We start from the raw sequence: 24,563 nt of genomic DNA, 5'->3' as shown, positions 1-24,563 counted from the left end.
CCGGAAGAAAGCCCACCATCCCTGACCCTACATAAAGTAGAGATGACTTTGGTTCAAGACCATGAAGACTCTCATGGTCACAAGAGTCACCCTGTAGACAGCTAGTTGGGGACCTTCCAAATGGTAGTGCTCCTAGGTTGAACCCAGAAGCCACTTAGAGTCAATAAAGTAAACACGATTTCCCTAGCCCATGCGGTCACCTAAACCTTCTTTACATCAGACTTCGCTGAAGATCTTTACAGCCTGGAGGAAATAATCAGATTAGGAAGATGTGAAAAAAAGAGTATGAAAAGTAAAAGCAATCTAAGTATCAATGGGGAGTTACACTTGCCTTCTGTGTAAAAAGTTATCTTGAAGATGAAAAAAGTTCTGGATGGTAGTGATAGTTGCAACAATGTGAATATATTTAATGCAATGAATTGTACAGTTATAATGGCTAAAGTGGTGAACTTTGTTGTATACGATTTGTCACAGTAAAACATTCGTCTTGTACTAATATTCATATTACCTCCCAACCTCAGTATGAACACATTTGGCCAAAATTTAAGAAACATTCTAAAACCAGAAAAGGACATGGCATTATGTTTTCATTTTTGCTGAAGCTCTCTCATCATTTAAAACATATGAAGGTAGAAAGTCACTTTTGCTAGCATCACGGGCTGGGGATTTAGCTCAGTGGTGCTACCGCCTGCTTCACAAGCACAGGGACCCGAGTTTGATCCCCAGTACCAAAAATAAATAAATAAATAAATGTTAGCATCACACAATAGTTCTCCTCAAATTTGTCACTGGCATTTAAAAATGGTGCTAATTTATATGTAGTCTCTTTTGGCTAGTTTATTACATTCCTTACACAACTAAATAAAAACAGAAAAAACAAAGGAACCCAATACCTCTCCCTAAAAATGTTCTCTAATTCTTTCCCAAAACATAGCAACTATTGAAGTTTCTTCCTTTTTATTTTCACTAAATTGAAATGTTCTTTTTTCATAATTTGGGCTAGTCTTGCCTCATGATATTTTCTCCCACAAATACACTTCAGATGAGCTTAAGTAACGGATGGGGTAACTGATGTCACAGAGTTACAGGTTACCAGTCCTAGAGGACACTGTTCTTTTCGGTGCTGAACAGATGTAGTGATCCTTACCTTGGGCAAAGGTGAGTGGTAATATATGAATGCCAGGTAGGTGCCCAGACCGTTTGACTGGGGTCAAGGGTTCAGAGCAGCAATTCTACAACTACCAGTCCCAGGAGCCTGCAGCAAGCTGTCAGAATGTCTACTTGTAAGCACAAAAAGAAAGTTCACGATTTCTTGGTCACAGGAATGTAGCAAGGGAGCCATTTGTGACAAGTGCCAGTTACATCCTAAGGTTATGTAAACCATGTGCCAACCAAGAAGGAAGGGGCTGTGCAGGTTGAGTCAGGATTCTTGTTTTACGTGGCTGTCAAGGTAACACAAAGCCCCTCTGAGTTCACCGATTTTCAACCAGAAATCAAAATACAATGGGCATCACTGGATATCTTGCCTGTGTAGTACAAACAGTTGATCATCTCCATTGCAAAAGAATGTGAACACTCATTTCTTATGCCACAGCATTTAACAGAAGCTTTTTAAAAAATTTATTGAAGAAATGTGAACATGTGGGAGAACGTTAGCACCAAACACCTTGTTAGGAAAGTCACGTGAGAGGGATTTGTGACTTTCCAGTGGCATGTCATTATCAAGATTTAAAAAACTGTTTTGTGTTTACTGAAACTCAAAACAGATGAGCAAAAGTACCTCCAAAATAAAGATTACCTAAATGAACTAGAAAAGTACTTCCAAGATAAAGATGACCAAAAACTAGCCTGAGATCTGCAACATATTACCTCAGACTCGAATCTGTTGTCCCACAAAGGCCTGTGGGTTGTTAAGTCTGACCTAGGCCTCACTGGGCTGACAGGAAGGTGTGGGCTGGGCAGGGCTTGTTCTGGAGGCTCCAGGAGAGATTCTGCCTCTGGACCTTTTCCAGCCCCTAGGGCTTCCCATCACTTACTCCATCTCCAAAGCTGGCAGCGGTACCCCTCTCCTCCCACTCCTCTGACTCTGACGTCTTCCGAGTCCCTCTTCCACTATTAAGGACCCATTTGATTCCAACAGGCCCAGCGGCAGAATCCAGAATAATCTCTCTTTCAAAACCAGTCGATCCGTGTATCAACTGTGACCTTTATTAAACCTGAAGTATTCAGAGGTTCTGGGATTAGGATACAGCTTTGTTTGTGTTTGAGGTCATGATTTGGCCTACCACAGTGAGACTTTTCTCATTAAATACACACATAAATATACACTAAATACACCACAGTTTAATATTTTTGTGACAGTTTAGTAATTGTCATTCAGGCGTCTTAATCCACAGAATTTATCTTTTTATCTAAATCAAACCCATATGGCCAATTACAACAGTGACAAAAAAAGTTAAGAGATATAACAAACTGTACAGTATTACAAAGTAGTGGTTATTTGTGTCAATATGTATAAACATATACACATATATAAACATACACATAATTTTAATGTTAATCAAGTGGTTCTAGAAAATACAGAACAAAATTCCCAGAAAGGTAATGCTTATAAAATATGGCCATGCTTATGATGATCCGAAATCAGCCCAAGATAATATTCTTAATAAAGAAGGCAAAGGTTGGAGACAGATTCTTTCCAGGTTGGCCATTTTTTCCTTCTTGTTTTCTTCCCACTTTTGTCCTTTTGTTGTCCATATTAAACTCCCTTGTGCGTTCAAGGCCTGCCGCTATGTCACGTGACCAGATACCTTCTGCATGAAGTCAAACTTCCAAACCTCAATGATACCAGTGCACCCACTTCTGAGGAAATCATGGAACAATGAAGGAAAATCATCCACCTGTGAGTTCACACCGTGTACCTGTAATTCCAGAGAAAAGGTCCTAATTCCTTCCAGGGCTGATATGCTAGCTTTGGCTTTTGAAAAATACTGTGCTTGCAAGTGTGACCCCTGTCACTGGCAAGAGCTGGTGCCCAGCCCATGGCAGATTTAAAAGACAGGAATGTGGTAGTGGTGGTCGTTTTCAGTCAGCAGGGAGATCTCAGGCCACTCCTGGAGAGGCTCCTCCAGGTAGCACACTGTAAAGTCCCTGGAGTTGAACTTGAACAGACGGAACACTTTTATCTTCACTTCGAGGGAGTATCCCAGTATAAACATATCAATCTGGTGATGAAAGAAAGGTCACACATGCACATTTTCAAATTCTTGCCTACCACCTTGGCGGGGTGTGTTCCTCCACAGCTCATGAAATAATCTTCTTGTTTACAGACCCACCCACAAGCCTCTGAGTGGACAGACTTAGAACAAGTGCCCATTGTGTGGAAGGAAGGGAATAAGCATAGGAACATTTGTAGATGAGCTCAAAGAAATCAGTGGAAAAAGCTGTTCAGAAAAAGTTAAATAAAAAAAAAAAGGTTCATAGCTGGGAATTTAGCTCAGCACTTCAGTGGCCTGCCTTGCAAGCGCAAGGACCCGAGTTCAATCCCCAGTACAAAAGAAAAAAAAAAGGTTCACAATTAAAAGTTAACACGGTTTTCCAACCAGTTTGACCCCATGTCGAATCAATTTGTGTAAGAGTGTCAGATAATTATGTTAACTCTCTAGGAAAGCAAAGCAAAAGAAAAAAGAAGCTCTTATCCATGGGAAAAATATTATTTTAATGGGGAAAATTTTATCTGGACCTAAAATTTTTTAAAATTTCTATTCATCTATAATACATAACCAAAACTTTCCTGAAGTTATCCCATTTTCCAGTTGGCTTTTCTCCTGGTTACTCCTCTGTGGGAGAACCCACTGCCAAGGCAAGAGGTTGGGGAGACTCCTGTTACCCTCTGGTCTACCGACACACAGGGCAACCAGCATACCACAGTGAGGTATATTACTCTTATGTTCCTCACCTGGGGCCAATGTTATCAAGCTACCACTCTGGGCCGTGGTTTTATCACTGCTGAAAGCAAACCCCAAAGGCCTCTGTGTTCAAGTACTGTCTGTGTCATCCTCCAGCCAAACACACGCATTTCCTCTTCCCCACTTACCTGCTCTAATCCACACGTGTCACCTACAGAATTCAGGTGATTCATCATGAAGCTCAAAGGATCTGATGATGTCTCCCTGGAAAACAGGAGCCTAAAAAGGCTGGGAATGATCTTGTTAGTCTTCATTTGTTCATAAACTTCAGTGACTTGATACAGCATGATGAACTTTAAAGCTTCGTAAAGCTTATACTCCAGGATGGCATTAGAAAAAAGGATGTTGCACATGCTGCCTCTCTTGTGATAATCCTTAATCCCACTAAATTCAGTCCACTAAAAAATGTAGATGTAAAAGTGAAATTTAGAAGGGCAGAGGTGAATATATACATCACTAGATAACTTTACAGTAGTGATAAAGTAAGGCAAAGAGTGATAGAGCTGATACAAGGTGTGATAAAAAATAGTGTTTAAATTTAAAATTTTACAATAAAAGACACACTGCCACTAATCCCCCTCAAGTACTCCCCTCTCCCACCGAACACACATCTCACTTACTTACTTTCTGAAGCAGCTCTGTCCTTTTTTGTGTCTTTAGTTGCACTGTTGTGAGTGATGTGAAGTCTTGAATTAATTCAAAGTGTTTACCTTCCATGGTCACTTTGACTTTGGGAAGAGCCAAAAGTCACACAGTGCCAAATGCAGTGAGTAAGGTGGACAGGGACACGTGGGTACATTTTTTAAAGACTGTTCTGCTGGGTACCACTGGGCAACAGCATTTATTGTACTTGTAAACACACTTTAAAAAGACACTTATGAAAGAGGACTCCAGAACTACTTCAGAAGGTGGTAAGTGCAATGGAATAAGAGTGCGCAAAGGAGAAGGAGTATTTAAAGGGGAATTAGTGGTAACATTTACTGTCATAAATTTTTTAAAAATTAAATACTCACTATATTTTTTACCACCCCTTGTAAAACTTTTTGACTTTTCACTTTATATCTTTTGTACTGATTAAAAAAAAAACATACTGGACTGGGAATTTGGCTCAGTGGTTCCGCTGCCTGCCTCATAAACACAAGGGCATGAGTTCAATCACCAGTACCAAGCAAACAAACAAACAAACAAAACATACTGTAACAGACTGAATGTCTGTTTCACACGAAAAGCATACAGTGAATGTCTAATTCAGGGTGATGGCACCGGGGTAAAGCCTTCAGTGGTGATTAGGGATGGGACTGGTGCCCTCATAAGGAGGCCAGAGAGGTAACTATTTCTCCCCCTGCCATGTGAGCACATAGCAAGACGATAACCAAGAGAAGCCCTCACCAAGCCCCACCCTGCTGGCTCCCTCATCTTCAGCTTCCACCTCCAGAACCAGTTTCTGGTATTTTGTTACAGCAGCCTCCCCGCCCCCTCCGTTTCTCTCCATTACAATAACAAGCTAGTTTAAATAAAATATTTCTGCAAAAAGGCAAGCACCAAGCACATCAGTTCTCTAAAACTGTGATAGTTGGGTTTTCCAAAAGATACTCCAATGAAGAACAGTGCGACACTCACTACCCATCAGGCATAGTTCCGAGTGCTCTACGTTTATAACATCAGGATATATGCTATCCACATTTCCCTTTTACAAGGGATTTCTCAAGGTAACTGGGCTCATTCCAATCATCCGAAATCCATGTCATTTGTTAATGGCAAGAGCTGAGTCCACTGATAATCTGTGAGCTCTCCCCACGTTATAAACAGGGCGCATCGCAGAGAGTGTTTCAGAGCCCTCATCTGGACCCACGTTTTTCCCAGGAAACAAGGTACATGACAAAGGTACATGACAGATCAGCGCAAGGAAGCTGCTTACCCTGTCACAGTCCCAATTATACCTTAGAACAACACTGCTCTTCATCATTTGAAGAAGAAATCAACTATTACTTTCCTTTCCGGAAGGGATATGCCTGATAGGCTGGCTATATTTGGGCTATGTGTTCATATTCCCTCTCTTGTTGTTACCGTTTTCTCCCTTGAATGCTCACCTGCATTTTCAACAATTCTACACATTTACGCAATTTTCCAAACACGTTTGAACCTGTATACTTCTCAGGACCAAAACTGTATTGCTGGATCCAATTACAACCTTGTGAAAACAGCAGTTTTTCAGGAAGCTTAAAAAGGAAGTTGATACCAACAACAATTAGTATCTCAACATCTGTTACATACAATTTGGAATACGTTGCACACAATCTTATCTCTCTTAGGAATGTTCAGTTACAAGACAGTAACAAGTTAGGTGAGGTAAAAAGCATATATTCATCTTTTCCTTAGATTTGTGGATTATAACCTAAAGATTATATTTTTATCTCACTTCATAGGTGGTAATAATTAAATATAGGATTATGCCCATAGAAACAATCTTTTCAGATAAAACACCATACTTTCAATACAGCTCTTTAGAAACTATTTTTAACCAAAAGATGGCAGAGAGGAACAGTACACCAGGGAGCAGGATGAATACATAATAAAGCCCTCCCTGGTTGCTCATTAGCTGAGAGAGGATTTAGCTGGCAAAGATAATTTTCACCTCTTAGTTTCATTTTCCACTGAAGTTAAGGACAACATTGTCCATTTTGCAGGGCCCTTTTTGGTGCTGAATGGCATTATGTTGTGTGTAAGAATCTGATCCACTATAGTATCCAATACATTTTCCCATTCCACTCTGCTTGATAAGCCCATGGCCTCTGTTGTAGCCTTCACCCTCAGCAGTGACCAAGAGGGCTAGTGCACTGCATATACCTGACAAGTATTTGCCAGATAAGACAATTAATAAAAACAAGTTTAAATAAAAAACATCAAAGAAACAGAATTTGTGGGTCTATATATTTCTTTGGCCTTCTACCCTAGATTAGGCATATTGCACTCAAAATTACAATTCAAGTTGTTCAAGAATATATTGCTGTAAGCTGGGTATGGCGGTGAACACCTGTAATCCCAGCACTAGGGAGTCTGAGGCAGGAGGACTGCCATGAGTTCGAGGTCAGCCTGAATAGCACAGCAAGACCTTGTCTCAAAATATATATATATGTATATAATGTATTGCTGTGAACTGTCAAGAATGTTATAAAGCAAGCCACAGATGGAAATCACAAATCTTACAAAGTGTTTGTACTTACAATTCTCAAAATTCAACAGTAAGAAAATTAAACAACCCAGTAAAAAATGAGTTGAATATTCAAATAAATACTTTTCCAAGAAGGTAATATGGACAGAGAATAAGCACGTGAAAAGATGTTCAATGTCACTACTCACTAGGAAATGAAAACTAAAAGTGTAATAATGCAAGGGCATATAGATCAGAATGGCTAAAAATAAGAAAGTGAACAGCACCAAGTGCTGATGAGAATGTGGAGCAAATGGAACTCTCCGAGTGACTGAGCCAGTTTGGAAACAGTTTCATAGTTTCTTGTAAAGTTAAGTACACACTTCCCAAGCAATCCAACTCTTAGGAACTGACCTGAAAGAAATGTAAACTAGGGGCCGGGGATTTAGCTCAGCGGTTCGGTGGCCTGCCTTGCAAATGCAAGGACCAGAGTTCAATCCCCAGTACCGGAAAAAAAAAAATGTAAACTAATGTTCATACAAAATCCTGTGTAAGAATATTTAAAGCAGCTTTATTCAGTAGCTAAACACTGGGAACAACCTGAATGTCCTTCAGCCAGTGAGTGGATAAACAAACTTATATTCCTAGGGAAGAACATCACTCCAAAACGAAAAGGGGTGAACTACAAATGCATGGAACAACACAGATGAATGGCATATGCATTTTGCTGAGGGAAACAAGATAGATTCAAAAAGTCACACTGGACTAGATGAAAGCATGGATATGATATTCTCTAAAGAGTGAAATTATAGGGGCAGAAATAGATTCAGGGTTGCCAGGGGCTAGAGGTGGGAAAGCAACTGACTACAAAGGATTATAAGAAAAGTTCTGTGTTGTATACAAGAACACACACCTAGTGCAAAAAGAGGTCCAGAGACTGAAAGTGAAAAGATAGAAAACAATTCTCCATGTGACAGGAGCCCAGAAAAAAACAGGGGCAGCAATCTTATTGGCAGACAAAGTAAATTTCAAACCAAAACTGATTCTAGTATTATTGATGTAGGACAGTACTGCATCATACCTCTATGAATCTAAAATATCTTATACCTGCTTTATGATATGTAGTAGGGACCGTGCTTTATCAGAGCTACATTTAATGATATTACTCTAGAATGTTCTCTTTCCAGATGATGATTAAGATGCTAATAAAAAAATGGTGCCAGGTACCACAACAGCAACAGAACTTTGCTGTTTTCTGGATATTATTCTTTTCTTTGTTTCTTTTTGTTTTGTTTTGTTTTGTTTTTTAATGGAATGTGCTGAATGTCTATAATTTTGTTCAGATGACTGCAGAACCTGGAAAAGCTGTTGCTGCTATCAATGCATTACATACTGCTATTATTAGTCTTTTTATATAAATATAAATATATACATATATATATATTGTAAAAATATTGTAGATGTGTCTCAGAAAAACAAATCTCTTTTCCCTATTTTTAATGTTCATACAGAGATTTCTTTAACTGAAATACCGAATAGTTTCATTGGTGTGAAAAACTATAATAGTACACAGGATCCTAATGAGATAATTAATAATGTGAAATAGGAAGTAAAGGGCTAAAGGTATAGGGAAAGTGGGAAGGGTGGGGGAAAGGTAATAAGGGAGAGGAAAAAAATATGAGAAACTGAAAAAATGGAAATAAAGTGTTTGTAAATGGAGAGGGGAAGAGGAGGTGAAGGGAGGGCAGGGACAAGGAGAAAAATGAGAATCAAGACCTATTATGTAAAGGTACAGAATCCCAGTGATGAAGGTAACTGTACTGTATACCTAGATTGTACCAATAAACTCAATAAAAAGAAAAAAAAAAGAAAAGTTCTGGGGTGGCGGTTATATATCATATGAATTTGCTAGAACTCTAACTGCAGAGTAAAATGTGAAGGAGGGCAGGGACAAGGAGAAAAATGAGAATCAAGACCTATTATGTAAAGGTACAGAATCCCAGTGATGAAGGTAACTGTACTGTATACCTAGATTGTACCAATAAACTCAATAAAAAGAAAAAAAAAAGAAAAGTTCTGGGGTGGCGGTTATATATCATATGAATTTGCTAGAACTCTAACTGCAGAGTAAAATGTGAATTTTACTTACAACGAGCAGATGACACTCAAGAAAAGATGGGGCATTAACAACAAACAGAACCGAGTATGATGGTCTTTCTGAGATGGTTGATTTGCAAGCTAGACTAAGAGACAGAGGACTGGGTTAAAAGAACTGGAAAAGTTCCTCCCATCTTGTGATCGTGAGAACAAAGCTCCCCGGAGAACCCCAGGAGCTTTCGAGTTGCAGTCACCGTGCACAAGACATGTCCCATGTGTCCAAGGTGAACACATACCTTAACAATGTCCTTTTCCTTCATCCAGGATGGAAAAGAGAGGCCCTGGCTGAATATCTGAAACAACACCGATCTTAGAGCATCATAATTATCTCTCTTTACTTGTCGAATGCATTTAACATGGTGCCGCCAGAACAGCTCCTCATAAGCCTATTAGGACAAAAAGACAAAGTTTTAATTCAATCTATGGGACAATAGAATAAGAAAACAAATCCAGAGGACATACTGAAGAAGTGTTTTCAGTGAGATATTCCTCCCATTAAAAATAATAATAAATTGTGACTATAACTGTGATTTTAAAGTGACTCTCGCATGTAAAGAATGTGCATCATGGGGAGGGGAGGAGGGGGCAAGGGAGGGCACGGGTGGAGGGAGAAATGAGAATCAAGACTTGTCATGTAGAGGTACAAGATCCCAACAATGAATGTAACTGTACTGTATCCCTAAAATGTACCAATAAACTCAATTAAAGCTGAAAAAAAAAATGTGCATCATTCCATTTCAGATGACAAATCCTGGAAGCCCAGGCAGGTCGTTTTGGGCTGATAATGACAATCACAAAGAAAATTCCTATATATTTGTAAGATTATGCTAAAGAGTTCTTTAAGTGAACCCTCTCTCCTTTTTCTTTTCCTTTTCTCTCTTTTGCTAGTGACAAGACTGGGCAGCATATGTCCACTGGGAAATTCTAAACCTCCTCAAAATATTTATGTCAGGGTGCTTGATCCCTTCCAGGAAGAGGCTCCACTGCACACTAAACAGATGTTTACGAGGCCTGGCAGGGGAAAGCTAAAAAACAATGCTCGTGTTTCCTGGAGTTACAGACCTAATGTAGGTCCTTAAGTCCTCAAAGGCACAAGCTCTAGATCAAAGGCCCAAGCAACCTCTAGCAGCTGTGAGGCTTCTGAACTAGAGCCAAAGTGTTCCTTGCACCCCGTGGGGACTGGCTGATCTCTAGACTACTGGAGCAGAGTGGAAAGTTCCCTGATTTTGACAAAGTCTACATCTTTCCATAACCTCTATAAACAGACACACCTTCCTCATCAGTTTGGCATGGGGCGTTTCTCCTTTCCATTCTCTTGCACAATAACTCAGCAAATCAACTTCTGCCTCCACGCTGAGGTTCCCTAGACCAAATAAAAAATAAAAGGCAGTTAATTTTCCCTTTTCCTTCCCTCTTGAGCTTTCTTGGCACATTAAAAATAAGGAAACATAAACATAAAATACTTACTTTTGAATTTTCTCTGCAGATAGCCAATCCACCTGAAGGGTAAAGAAAACAATAATATCAGAAGTCTGCTGTGAAGAGCAAGGGTATTTTTGAAATTTAGAGGTGACACACAGACCTACCATTTCAGCCGGTGTCCTAAATACAACTGCAGTCTCCTGAAGCAGCAGAGGGTGGCCACCAGCAGCGACACGGCCATCATCACAGAGCCCTTGGCTATGCGCCAGGCAGCATCTAGGGCCTGGCTCGGAACTAGTGTCCAGGAGTGAACATGGTCACTTCCTACCAAAAGCAAACAAACAAGAACCCAAAAGGCCTATAGCAGTTACATAAGTCTCCTTCAAGGAAAAAAAAAATCTATATCTATATCTATATCTATATATTGAATCATTCTGCTTACCAAGGATCTACCACTGATTTAAATACTTTAAAGTGTTCAAAATTTCAATCCAATGATTATAGAAACACCTAGTTATCCCCCTAACCAGGGTCTTATAAGAACATCTTATTATCACAAAATTAAAGAGGGACAGTGAACACAAAAAGTAAGGGCATCAGGATCCAGACTCACCTTCTAGGACTTTACTACTTCTTTTCTATCTGTGTGACAGTGGCAGCCTGATTCCTCTCACCTTATCCTTTCTGGACAGTAAAATGAGGGTGAAAGTGCCAAGCCTGCTGGGGAAGGGCAGAAACACAGAGGCACCAGCGCAGAGCCTGCACACACTCCGTCCTTGCTGTTTGCCTGCTGAATGTGCACAATCACAGGGATTTCCCTTCAGCCCGGGTACATGACCGGCCCCGAAGCCAGAGGCCCACAGCCAGCCACTCACTCCTGCCTGCTGGATCACGACTGGCCACAGTCTATGGCAACATTTTAGTTACACAGGACGAATGACTCAAAACAGCAGGAACACATTTCCATTTCCAGCAAGCGGGCCACGTAAAAGGACAGTCATGAGGTGGATCCTGACATGCTGTTTCTGATATGCACCGATTCTTGTTCTCATCAGGTACAAACTAATAAACAGGCTTAGGAGTTCGTGTAGGGCACTTGCAAGGTTTTGCTGTGTTCAGTAGATTCTTAATTACATTCTGTGTGAACATCCAAAATGCTGAAGTACAAATGAGGAAGAGGACTTTTGAATAATGTCCAAAACTCCTAGGGTGTGTTGCAATATAATTTCCTCCACAGCACACAATTTAGTAAAATTCCAGTGATGAAACACAGCAAAGCCTTGTCAATGTGGACTCTGCAATTCTAGCATTTCTGATTATCAGGCTATCTGACGTGCACTCTAAATAAAAAAGTAACTGATCAACAAATACAGAAAAAAATATTGCCAGCAAGTTAAGAAAGCATATTCTCGGTTACTTAAAAGGTCATTTTCAACCAAGTGGTTATCTATTTAGAATAATTAGCTACTCAAATTCTATTTACTACCTAGAGACTTAGTAAAATTCTTTATATTTAAAATGTAAAACTACCCTGCTTTTACAGCTCCAATTTACATTTTTATTAATTCAGATTGCTTTCTCAACTTTGAAAATTCTGACACAGGCAAATATTGCTAGTAAGTTCTGCAATTCATGCCAAGAATCAAAATTGTGTCTACATGATACATAATTTGTTTTAATGTAGCTGTAAACATTTTCTAGAGGAATAGCTCGTGAGCCAGCCCCAGCAATTAGTGACTTAGCAGACCCTGCCACCCAAAGGGCTGCAGATGTAGCTCAGTACAAAGGCCCTAGGTTTAATCCCCATTAGTACACGAAAAGAAAAGAAAGGTGGAACATTATATATCATTTTATATTTTTTCATCTGGCTCAGTGCAGGAAGGGCCAGGGAATATGACCATGTGGGCTGGGGTGGGCACCCGGAAGCCAGCTGCAGGGCAGCTGGGAGAGGACTCTGCAGGGTGCAGGGAGGAAAAGCCTGGCTTCCCCAGTAAACTAAAATAACTACAATCTGAGGGCCACAACTAGCAGCCCCTGGGCTGTTCTGGAGCGATCTTCTCATTTCCTCCCGAGCCACACTGTGCACCGACAGTCTTCCACACAGCAGCGTGTGACTGGGGCCAGGACAAACGACCTCACCTGGCTCAGCTTTGGTCTCCAGACCTAGGAACGAGGCCAGTAACGTGAAGCCCGGTACCCGGTGAACGCTCAACGCATGCTCGCTCTTGTCACCATCACATGTCACGGCACAGCAGGCACAGCAGTACCCACTCTGGAAGCTACTGTGGAGCTTCACAGAAATATTAGGAAAGCACTTAGCATAGTGTGCTCACACAAGTACCCAGGCGAGGCTATTTTGTATTGTTATTACGGTCATCGCTTTTATTTTGCAGATGAGAAACACGTCAGGGAGAAAGATTAAATAATTACTTAATGAGATTGAGCTAGAATTCAAAAAAAAAAAAAAATAACGGTACACTAGAAACTGCTTGTCTTACCCTTGGCTGTGCTACCTCTGAATCATGGAGCCGAGTAAATCTTCATACTATCAGTATTGCTACCACAAGAAGAATTAACACTCTTTTAAAAGAGAAATTTGAATTCTCTGCTAGGGACAGTAATTTAAAAAAAAGAAAGAAAGAAAGAAAATGCCATAGTGAGACACCTCACAAAACAGTCTCATGAATTTTGATGACCAGTTTTGATGACCTCCTGAGTGGAACTGCTTTTCTGCAAATGCAGTCATAAGAGGGTAACATTTTGGACATCAGAAGGTTCTGAGGGTCACCCCTCCTGCCAGGGAGAATTCTGCAGCTGCCAGCTGAACTTCGGTTCCTGTACCCAGGAGGAGTGGGCACCCGCCTGCGGGCATCCTGGTGCTTGGTGACTGGGACGCGGTGGTGGAGGAGGAGGAGCGGGAAGGTTCACCTCCACAGGTAAACAAAAGGGAGTGGGGGAGGGGGACAAGTTCTGGCAATGAAGAATGTCTAGGAAGTGCAACTTGCAAGAGGAAGCCGGAAAGAGAGGTACTGCCCGGAACTGCGGATTTTGTGTCTGTTGAGAGACACACAAAAATGAAATTTCTTTTTTATTCTTCTGGGCTAACCACTTGGGTGGGGGCTGACATGAGTCTATGTGTACATGGCGCTGCACTTCTGTGATACCAGAAACATAACAACCCGATCTCACACCTCCCCTTAACCTCTGGATCAATGTGCCGAGACCCTGACCCACACATCAGAGGAGGCAGAGTTTTGGCAGTTACAATGAATGACACTGGGCCTCCTGTCATCAACCTGAGAATATCTTGACACTAACACCTGATCTGTGATCACTCCAACTATACGAGGCAGACACCTCTGACTACAACTACAAGAAGGCACTGTTTTCTGTGGTAAAAATTCAACTTCATTTTTTTTTCCATTCTCTACAACATATCAAAGCTGAAGTGATTCAAACACTAAAACAGGAAACCAAAAACAAAAGAAAAAAAACCCTGAAAACAAAACTAAAGACACTGAAGTGCCGGAAACCAAGTGATTACGCAGACAGATCTACCCCAGAGCCTGGGGCTCCCAGTGCCCGGAACATCACAGTTTCTCACAGGGAAACTGAGTAGCGTCTGCGGTGCCTCCGAAACTTCCAGGGCTGCTCTGGGTCCGTGATGGCTTCTCCTTATTCTCTATTTCTCCAGGGGCTGCACACAGTCCCCAACCTCATCCACCTGATCTTCAGTCATACCCGTGGCACTACCCCTGTGACCAAATGGCTGAGAAAGCGACTTGGAGGAGGACACACTGTTTGGGTTCACAGTTTCAGAGGTTTCAGTTCATGGTTGGCCAGCTCCACTGCCTTTAGGCCTGTGGTAAGGCAAGAACATCATGGAAGCCAAAAGAAGAGAAAGAAGGAAGACCTGGAAGGGAAGGCCTACCTCCAGTGACCCACTTCCTCCAAATAAGCACAACCTCCTATCAGCCCATTCCGCTGAGAACTCACAACTGATTAATCCACTGATGAGGTCACATCTCCAGGCTCCACCTCTGAACATCACTGCACTGGTGATCAAGCCCTGAACACATAAGGCCTTGGGAATACTTCATATTTAAACCACAATACCATAACAATTTCTCTCTACCCACATCAACAAAATCCAAAGCATTCAGCCCAATGACTGTCGCCTACACAGGCAGAGGTGGTGTATTGAAGTCTATTAAGTGGGCCACGGAAGGCAACGTCAAGTCCGACCTAGGATGGGAAAAGAGATTTAATTTAGAAGTTTGAGATAGCAGAGGGAGTGAAGAAACATACAGAAAAAATCCCTTAGTTTGTCAGGCACAGTGACACATGTCTGTTCCTGACTCAGAAGGCTGGGGCAGAAGAATTGCAAGTTTTGAGGTCAGCCTGGGCAACTTAGTGAGACCTTGTTTTAAAATAAAAACTAAAATGGCTGCAGATGTAGCTTTGTGCTAGAGCACCTCTAGGTCCATCCCCAAGCACTAAAAAAAACCACCTTTGTCTAAGACAATGAAGGTTAAAAAAAATGTTTCACTTAATAAACAATAGGTATTTCTACCTGCTACAATTCCATATTACGCCCTTTTACTCTGTGAAATGATGCAGTCTAAAGACTTTCCAAATTTTTGTATTTCATATGTTAATTCTGTTCCATTAAGAAAGAACAGTCCTACTTGGTAAAATATTAAAAGCAACACTACAAGATCAGTATCACTGGCGAAGAGAGCTGCAAAGTGGAAGGTTTTTATCTTGAAAGCCATGACTAGTGTGGCATTCAACTGTCACTTGTCAGGCAACCTACATAAGCTGTCCCTGCAGACTGGCTGCATGAACAGTCCTACTTGGTAAAATATTAAAAGCAACACTACAAGATCAGTATCACTGGCGAAGAGAACCGCAAAGTGGAAGGTTTTTATCTTGAAAGCCATGACTAGTGTGGCATTCAACGGTCCTTGTCGGGCAACCTACATAAGCTGTCCCTGCAGACCGGCTGCTCTCACCCAGGGCTCTTATTAAACTGAAAAGGTCCATAATACAACAGGAAAGTGCCCCCTGTCCAACACAGAGAGGCTGTGCTTGTGTGCGTGCTTTTCCTAGCATCACAGGTCATGTTTTCATTCTACCCAGTACTACATCTTCCTGGAGTGTTAAAGGCACCCCATCACTTTGAGCTCAGTTTTGTAATTGTGTGTGGTTTTTAAAACCTACTCAATGGTTTAAAAAAAAAGCAGAGGATGGAGCAGGCTTCTATTAAAGAGTAAGTTGTCATTCCTTCCCTGGGAAAGGACAGAACTCCAGGGCCACTTTATCCAGCCATGCAGATTCTCTGGCCTAGAACAGAAAATAGATTTTTCAGAATGAGCAAAACCTCTTGCTTTCATTCTGTGGTTTTCTATCTTCAGCACCTTGGACAAAACATTTCACCTCAATGACCCCAAGAAGTCCCCAGATGGCCAACACAAAGTGATAAACAGGGTTGGAGCAAAAGTAAACAAAAGAGCACTATCTAAAAGTAATCTATTCAGCCGAGTCCCTGCCACAATCTCCTTAGCCATTTTGCAGAAATTGACTTCCTTTTCAGAATGTTTCTCTTTTGCTTAAAACATAGCCTTATTCTATGAACACAGATCAAGCTCCTCTTGTAGGCCAGGCACTAGGCCAAAAGCCGACTCCACAACTACAAACATAACAGACTAGACTCTGCTCCACGGACACACACACCGACCCCATTGAGACCTCCAGGAGAAAGCAACACAGGCTGACAGGCAACCTAACACAGGAACTGACTTTGACCAGGTCAAAGAAAGCTTTGCTAGAATATGGGGCCAAGCTAGGACCTGAGCACACAAGGCTGGGCTGCTGGCCTATGGGTCCCAGGCCAGGAGCTGATGTGTAACTGAAGAGGAGGGAAAGGCCTCAGAGGTTTAAAAGGGGGCTGCTGTGATCAGCTCTGTGACAACTTGAATCGCTGCTGTCTGAGGTCACGAAGTCTGATTCCTCTTTCGTAAGGCAATCTCTTAAATCTTTCCCAGAAGGGCAGACTGCCTTGGGACGAAGGGACTTGGATCCTACTGGAGTCCAGGGTTGGATTCCAACCAGGCAGGACTGGGCCCTGCCCCAGCACAACCTCAGCACGCCATCCACACTGCTGGCCTGTCCTGTGTATTGTGACTGTCTCCCCTACAGGCCTGCCAAGGTGAGTGCTCAATCTTTTAAGCCTTTAAACTACCAAAAAAAAGAGGCAAAGGGCTGGCACTGGCTCAGCTCTGGCAAAGGTCTCCTAGCAGAGCAAGGGATGGTCATGCCAGGGCTTCATTTTTGCGATGAACACACAGAAGCCCAAGAAAAATGAGAAGTCTGAACTTGAACCCTGTGTTCTGAAGGGTCAGCACCTTTTGAAGTAATAATATTCCTGCCTCCCTCAGTAATTCTCTCCCAAGAATGAAAATAATCAGAACACTGACTTCGAAGCTCTCTCATCTCCACCATTTTCACTCATGGCTTTTTCTCTTCTTTGTCAGACAACCTGATTTCCCAAGTACATGACGCTGGGGTCTCCTCACCATCCTGGTCACTCTTCCCTGAACTCACCCCCTTTTAAAGTGGGGCCCCACACAACATGCCAGTGTGACCCCAACAGGACAAGATTCAACACAGCGACCACTTTTTGTGTTCTAAACCAGTGGCCAGCAAGTTTTCTCTAAAGGTCAAAGAGTTAAGGATTTCAGGCTCTGAAAGCCATATGGTCTCTGTCCCAACCACTCAACTCTGTCCCAACCACTCAACTCCACCCCAACAGCAGGACGGCAGCCAAGACAATACACTACAGAGCTGTATTCCAATAAAACTTCATTTATGGACGCTGAAATTTGAATTTCATTTATTTTCATGTCAAGATATGGAATTCTTCAGATTTTCTCAGCCATTTAAAACTATAAAAACCATTTTAAGGTTATAGGCCATAGGAAGACAAACAGCAGGCCAGATTTCGCTCCTGGGCTGTGGCTTGTCGAACTGTTCTAGGCGGCACATTCAGGTCACTGCAACCTGGGACTGTATTAGTGTCACATAGCAGTAAAACACCAAGAGGCCACTGATTCCTATCCTACCTGCAGCCAACTCAAAGCCCTTTGGACTTGTGCTGGAGTCCCATTTCTGAAGGGAAAGAGGGGTAACTGTCCTTATATTTCCAGGCAGAGGGACAGACTATCCTGGTGGGCAGAGGTAGTCTCCCAATCTCAACCTCTCTCCCTGCCCACAGCCCTGAGGATGAGAGACAAAGGGCTGGCAGGCTCAGAGCATCCTAGCCTGCTCAGCACATCCTTCGTGTCTTCTCCAGACCTGCCTGCAGAGAAGGAATCTGAGGCCTGTTCCTTAGCATTGTAGAGCTGAGTTCAGCTTAGGTAAAATGTGCAAACCTAGCTGACCACACAACTGGGAGGTGTGGATTTTATTTGTCATTGTGTGGCCTCATTAGTGATTTCTTTTATCTCTGAATCCTGTGTGTACTTTTCACTTTGCCATGTGGGAAGGGCCGCCAGGGTTTCCAGGTCATGTGTGCAAGTTCTGTGCCTCTAGACCCAGCCAGGGCCTGACACATTCCTTGCTAGATTTTACACGGGCCTTTAACATTAAGATTTCTCCACTCTACTGCAAACAACTCACCAACATGGTGATTGGTGTACTTGGAGGTAAGCCACCCTTCACTTTTGCTACAGTGGTATAATTTTCCCATTATTCAGAGTCATTTGGGTACGGTTGCTAATGGTTACTAATCCTTCTAATTGGCTTCCCTTCCCAGATTCTATTTTCCCCTCTGTAGTTGGTTTTTTTTTTTTTTTTTTTTTTTTGAGAGTTGATGGATGTGTCATCACCTATTTAAAACAATCTTGCCCTGGCTTTCCTTATTTGTTGCAAAGACCCACATCTGGGCAGCCTGCCGTGAGCCAGAGAGGCCCTGACAGGTGAGAAAGGGGCAGAATGTCTGTCATCTGTTGTACCAGCCTAGCCAGAAGCCTTGGGTGCTGGCTCTCCCCAGTCACCCCAGGACCGACTGAGAAGCAAGGTCTGCACCACTGGGGCTTGGTGTCATCTCGCTGATGGGTCCACAGGCAGACATCTCCCAGCCTACTTCCCCGGGCCTTTTATCTCTCTCCTCTCAAGCACCCAACTGCTTTTAGCCTTGAAGACTTGCTCTCCTAAAAAGAAACTAGCGGCTGCACACTCAAACCTGCCAACACGGCAGAGCATCGCCACTCAAAGGCTACGGGGCAGTAATATCAACATGACCTCGAACTTCTTTGAAATCAGGTTCTCAGGCCCCACAGAGGGGCGCCTGTGTCCTGCCAGACCCCTAAGCATCAGTGAGCCCCTGATGGCTGAGCAGCACTCAGGGATGGAGAGGCTCACTGGCTCCCCTGTGGGTTTTCCGATTCACTCTTTTTCATGGCCTGGGGAGAAGTCACTGTATTGCCACTGCTGAAAAGCTGCTAGAGCAAAGGCTTCCCCGACTCTGGCCGATTCTGTTGCCTCAAACACTCCATCAGATGCCAATTAATTACCAGAGTTACCTTTAGGAGAAGTCAAGCCAAATAAAGAAGTATTCCACTGTGCAAGGACCGCGACTCCAAGTCAGTGTTCCTTCTGCTCTGTGTCCCTTGCATTTGGCCGTGCAAGGGGCTGCTTCTACTCAACTGTTGTTCTATGGTGGGAGCTATTCCTTCTCCCACTGCTGGCCTCCTTTCCTCTGCTCATCCCCAGCTCCCAGCTCAAATGTCACTTCTCTGACCTTTTCCCAACCCCCAGACCTGAGCAAAACCCTTTTTCCCCTTGCACAGCACACGCTGTCCTTTTCTCAGCCCTTGTCACAGTTTATACAGTTGTGTTTGTGTCTGATTAGTGCCTGTCTCCCTCCGTAGACAGTAAACATCTTACAGACTGGGCCTGTGTCTGTTTTCTCTCTACTTTCTCTGGGCCTAGGCACAAAGAAGACAGTTCATAAACATTTGCTGAATGAACGGAATGCATCTGGGTGGTCAGGCCCCAGTTCCCGTGTCCCCATGATGGTGACTGCAGCCCCAGGATCCCATCTCTTCTTCCACAGAGAACCCTGGTTTCAGCTGGGCACAAGGCTGCTCATGTTAAGGCTCATTCCACCTGCCCTGGGTGCAGGCACGGCTGTCTGAGTGGATGCTAGCATGAAGAAGCATGTACCCAGAGGAGTAGCTTCCTCTCTTCCTCCTCCCTCACAGCTGGAGTAGCAGGGAGTCTGGGCCCCTGACCCACAGAACCCATCCTAGCCCTGGAGAGCCACCTCTGAGACTCGGCTTGTTCATTACTCCACCATTCTTACACCCAACAGTCACCTCTACCTTGGCCATCCTGGCTGGCTGTTGATGTCAGAAACAATGAGCCATCTGCAGGTTTTCTCTTCCCTAATTACGCCAAGCAAGGACAAAGCAGGAAGTGAGAATGTGAAGTGGCCCCTCCTCGGGTGGCTTCCAGGTAATACAAAGAGGCGGCAGCCGAGGGTCTGGCTCTGGAGAGCTGGGCAAGGATGGACCTCAGCTTCCTCTCCTCTGAACAGACAGGAGGCCAGGCCGTTAACCACTACTTGCCTTTGTTCTCCAAAGTCCTCTTTATTTTACTGTGCTTCAGAGTCACGTTGGAGGACAGTCATGGTGGGGCACAGGGCACCAGATCAGCGACTGAAAATGGCTGTGAGGTGACTGACATTCAGCTAAACTCAAAGCATCGCTCAGAGTCAGCACCAGAGGAGAGACGCCTGCAGCACAGACAGAAGACGCAGAAGCTCGTGACAAAAGCCAGCAAGTCCCCTGACCCTGGCTCAAGCGTGGTTTTGCCGATAAACTAAACCAGCTGGCCTGGAAGTGAGTCTGGGAAGGGCCTCCCCATAAGCACTGCCATGGAGGTGCCGGTTTCTAACAGACAGCAGGAGGAAGAAAAGAGGAAGGCCGAAGAGATGAGCAGGAGGGAGGCAGGGGAGGAGGAACTGTGCCTCCACATTCCACCAGCTCCCAAATTTGAATGAAGGCATTGGGGGGCATACACGGGAGCGACACTGGAATGAGAAAGTGTGAAGAACAGGCAGGCGCAGGCTACACAAGTCCTCTATCATGGCCACCAGCTGGTACCCAGAACTGAGATGAACGAGAGTCTAAGAAACAGGAAGATATCACAGATACAATAAATCAAGTGAACTCTCTTAGGTAAAGCGATTTTTATCTTCAGATTGCAGAGGAATTCGCACACCTAAGTTCCGCATTGTCTCAGGTACAAGACTAAGGGACCTAGCACCCATATTAGTAAGTCCACTCGCTGTGTCTGTTTTTAAGCCCAGCAGCCACTTTTCTCCTTAGCTACAAACTGAACTCCAAGTTCACTGCGCAAATGCCAAGCAAAGTGACAAAGAGCTGCTCTCATCACAGACATCAGAGTCAGCTGGCACATCACCTCTAGACGGTGGCCAATTACACGCAGCCTGCATGGGCCCTGGCTTGTCGCCTCTTCCCCGTTCCTATCAGCCACTCTGCTCGTACCTCAACCCACCCGAGTGTGCGAGTCAGAAGCACTCAGTTTTCCTCTGGGTTCAGACAGCTGCCAGGCAAGTTGACGCCTTCTTGTCACAGATCAAAAGCACACCCCTGCAGTGCCAAGCCTTATTCTACGACCTAGGGATAGATTCTCGTTAGTGGGTAGCAAACCATTTTAGTTCCCTTCTTTCCAAATGTCATGGTTCCGCTGCCATCATCCTGAGCTAGAGGACAGGAGGTCGTCTCTGCTGTGGCTGGGAGAGAAGGGATACTATGTATGCTTCTTCAACAGTCAATGCTGGGTTTTTAATGACAGGCTGCTTCTCTCTACACTGGGGGAGAACTGTCTTCAGAAACTGTCTTCCATCTGCATGATTACTCGTTCTGCTAGGAGACAACTGTATCCACTAAAATCCAATCACAGAGCAAGCAGAGAAAATGCTAATGCGGTGTTTTAAATTACGGTGCCAGCTCATCCAACAGTTCCACATGGGCTTGACGTTACTGTCACATGATAAGTCAACAAGAGATTTATATGAATTCTCAATTTAGAGCTCTATTGGGCATAGCACTTTCTGTGGGACAATTTGGGGACTTTTATTTCCTGGGAATCCCAGCAACAATGCTAACAGATAACGAACGGTCCTTCGTTTCCTAGAAATGGACATAAATGTTTTATCATTCTCTTAATTTAAAAATGATATCACCTGTTTATTCTGGCGCCAACTAAATGGGAAAGTAAAAATAAAATGAGGTATGTCTAGAACAGAAGGTTAATGGAAAAATGTAAACATATAAAAACTTTGTTGGTTTATTGAAGAAACATTTAAATGTACTTCCATTAACTGAATTACAAATCAAATATGAATATCAATTTTGAAAAGAGGTCATCTTGCTAAGTAACCAAACCTTCATCAGACCACTCACATGGACAGGAGAGAAAGGGAGAGCTGTTGTGGGATGTACCAGTCCAAAACGCCGCCGAAAGGTTCAATAGAGCTCTTACAGCCACACAGACCGAAACACGTGCATAGGTAGCTTTATCTCAGTGAAAAAACCTTCTTTACAATCTCTCCTCTCCACCACACGTTCTGCAACGATTCTGTGTCGTGGAATGGTGCTGTCATAAGACCATCCATGGTCAGCACCCCAGTGCCCAGTCAGTATGACAGGGACCAGTGCCCTGTGCTAGGAGCATGTGAGAAGGCACTCACAGCCCGACCCCCCCAGAGGTAAAGAGGTCATTTGTAACTTAGTAACTGCACCAGGCAAGAATGTCTACCTAAATAAAATATATGGAACCAAAAAAGACACTCACAAAAATATGAAAGTAAAAAAAAAAGTGGGACAAATGTGTAGCAAGAAAACATCAACTACTGACCCTTTAGTTCGAAGCATTCCGCTGTGTATGTTTCTGCAGTGATTTTTTTCCCTGTCAGCCCTCAGGCCATTTTTAAAGGAGGAAAACATTTCCCTTTAGGTCAGTCACAATTAGTGCCCAGGAGAAGCACCACCGCTCACTCAAGCCAGCACCCCTACTCTTCTAGCTACTGGGGGCAAAAGCCAGCGGGCACCTGCTCTAGATTAGGCTCCAGCTCGCAGCACACCTGTGCCAGGCAGTGTGGAGGAGCAGGTGTGTGCACCCCCACAGCTATCACTCCTGCTCCCACGAACACAGACGTGCCCACCAGCAAAGCTCACCCGCCTGCCTAGCGACCAGCTCTGGTTCCCGTGGGGAGCAGGCCCAGGACTGCCCATGGGGGGCCAGAAACATCTGCTCCCTACATAAGCTCAGTCAGGCTCAAAGAGCATGGCCACCATGGAAACCATGATTTTGAGGACCACACCTTTCAATCAGCTGAAAAGCCAAAGCTGGAGGGTGACCCTGTACAAACCTGTATCACCTGGTTTCTCAGAACAGCGTAGGTGTAAGGAAATGACTGTACCAAGAGCAGCAGCTAACATCCGAGTGCAGAACAACCTTATATGTAGTGAGTGAGCCGGGACACAAAAAGCCTGAAAAAACAAAATACTAGCCTTCATGTTAGTCTGAAATTTTTGGCTTAGCAGAGGGTTGCCAGAGAGAGCTCTGAACTTATTCTTCAGGACGAGCCAGTGTCCTCTGCCCTGTAGACGGACAATGGTGTCTTCTTTCTGCTCTGGGAACGTGCGTTAAATGGCCCTTGATGCCTCCTTCCTTGTGTAATATTCTGATCCTGAAACTGTTTTCCCAGCAGTGCTGTAAAACAGAGGTTTAGCCCATGGTTCTCAATATCAAAACCCTTCTAAAAACAAATATCAAAAACGACTGGCAAGAAGAGCTCCTTCTATCCCCAGCTGTTCTGTGGGTTTTCTTGTTGTTACCCCTTTTGTTTTCTATCGGCAGTCAAGTACTACTTGCTATCACTTGCTGCTATCTTAAAAGCTAATCTACGCCTCTCTCTCTTACCCAAAGAGTAGATTAAAAAAAAAAAAAGGCTGTCTCTGTCTTAGCTTGAGCAACTAATTTTAAAACCGTCAGGCTTTTTGTGTGTGCGATTTTGTCCGCCTAAACTTAACCAGCAAAGAAAAAAATCCTAAATCCTCAGAGGATAGGTCTTGGAGAAAGAAGTTTCCATAATCTGCCCCTGAATCGCATTCTTCCTCTGCTGTACACCAAGAGCAGGCCCCACAGGCTGGGACAGAGGAAAGAATCCTCTCCCTGGATTTACAGTGCTGGCACACCTTGAACTTGGTGCAGACAGAGGAAAACTCCAGGGCAGTTACATTTAGCCCAGAGCAGGCACATTTCCGCCTCCCAGACCAGCTTTTTCCAGGTGTGCCCCTACCTCCACTTCCAAATTGCCTTTCTCTGCCAAATGAAGGCAGGGAGAAGGGAAGAAAATAACATCATAAAAAGTTCAAATGAATACACCCACAGGAAATATTTGGCTAATTCTATAACCTAAGGTGGAGGAAGGTTGAAAAACGAGTTCACTCCCCAAACTCCAGAGTGGGAGGTAAGGCAGCCAGGGCTCCAGGCTGAGGAGCACGCGGAGAGCCCCGCATCCTACGGACACGGACGTGGTGGTGACTTCTACCCAGACACTGCTGGGCAGAATTACGTCTAGACCTCGGTGTGACTCCCAGAGCCGCGCCATCTCCGCTCCACCCAACAGCCCGCCGAGTGAACGAAGAGCTCCTGCGGGGGTCGAGAACGGCGATCCGTAAGCATTCCGGGTCCCTGCCAACGTCCACACACGCTCCGCGGTCACGAGTGGGCTCACACCCCTTGCACGGCCGCCAGGGACAGGCAGA

The 24,563-nt window shown here is 43.8% G+C and overlaps 1 protein-coding gene across 1 annotated transcript; it reads right to left on the bottom strand.

The window, feature by feature from the left end:
• Positions 1–2,192: 2,192 nt before the first annotated feature.
• On the bottom strand, positions 2,193–13,027 carry Otulinl (OTU deubiquitinase with linear linkage specificity like; the record flags this gene model as incomplete). The annotated part of the gene is made up of 8 exons (XM_033757101.1): positions 2,193–3,224; positions 4,097–4,366; positions 6,059–6,187; positions 9,513–9,662; positions 10,548–10,639; positions 10,744–10,775; positions 10,863–11,022; positions 12,838–13,027. Coding segments are annotated over 8 exons (1,197 nt in total), but the record flags the coding sequence as incomplete, so codon positions are not given.
• Between the last annotated feature and the right edge of the window lie 11,536 nt (positions 13,028–24,563).

Source organism: Fukomys damarensis, unplaced genomic scaffold (genome assembly GCF_012274545.1).
Source record: "Fukomys damarensis isolate Sample0158 unplaced genomic scaffold, DMR_v1.0_HiC HiC_scaffold_1, whole genome shotgun sequence".
In the NCBI taxonomy this organism is placed as follows: domain Eukaryota; kingdom Metazoa; phylum Chordata; class Mammalia; order Rodentia; family Bathyergidae; genus Fukomys; species Fukomys damarensis.
This window is presented reverse-complemented; position numbering and strand designations above follow the sequence as displayed.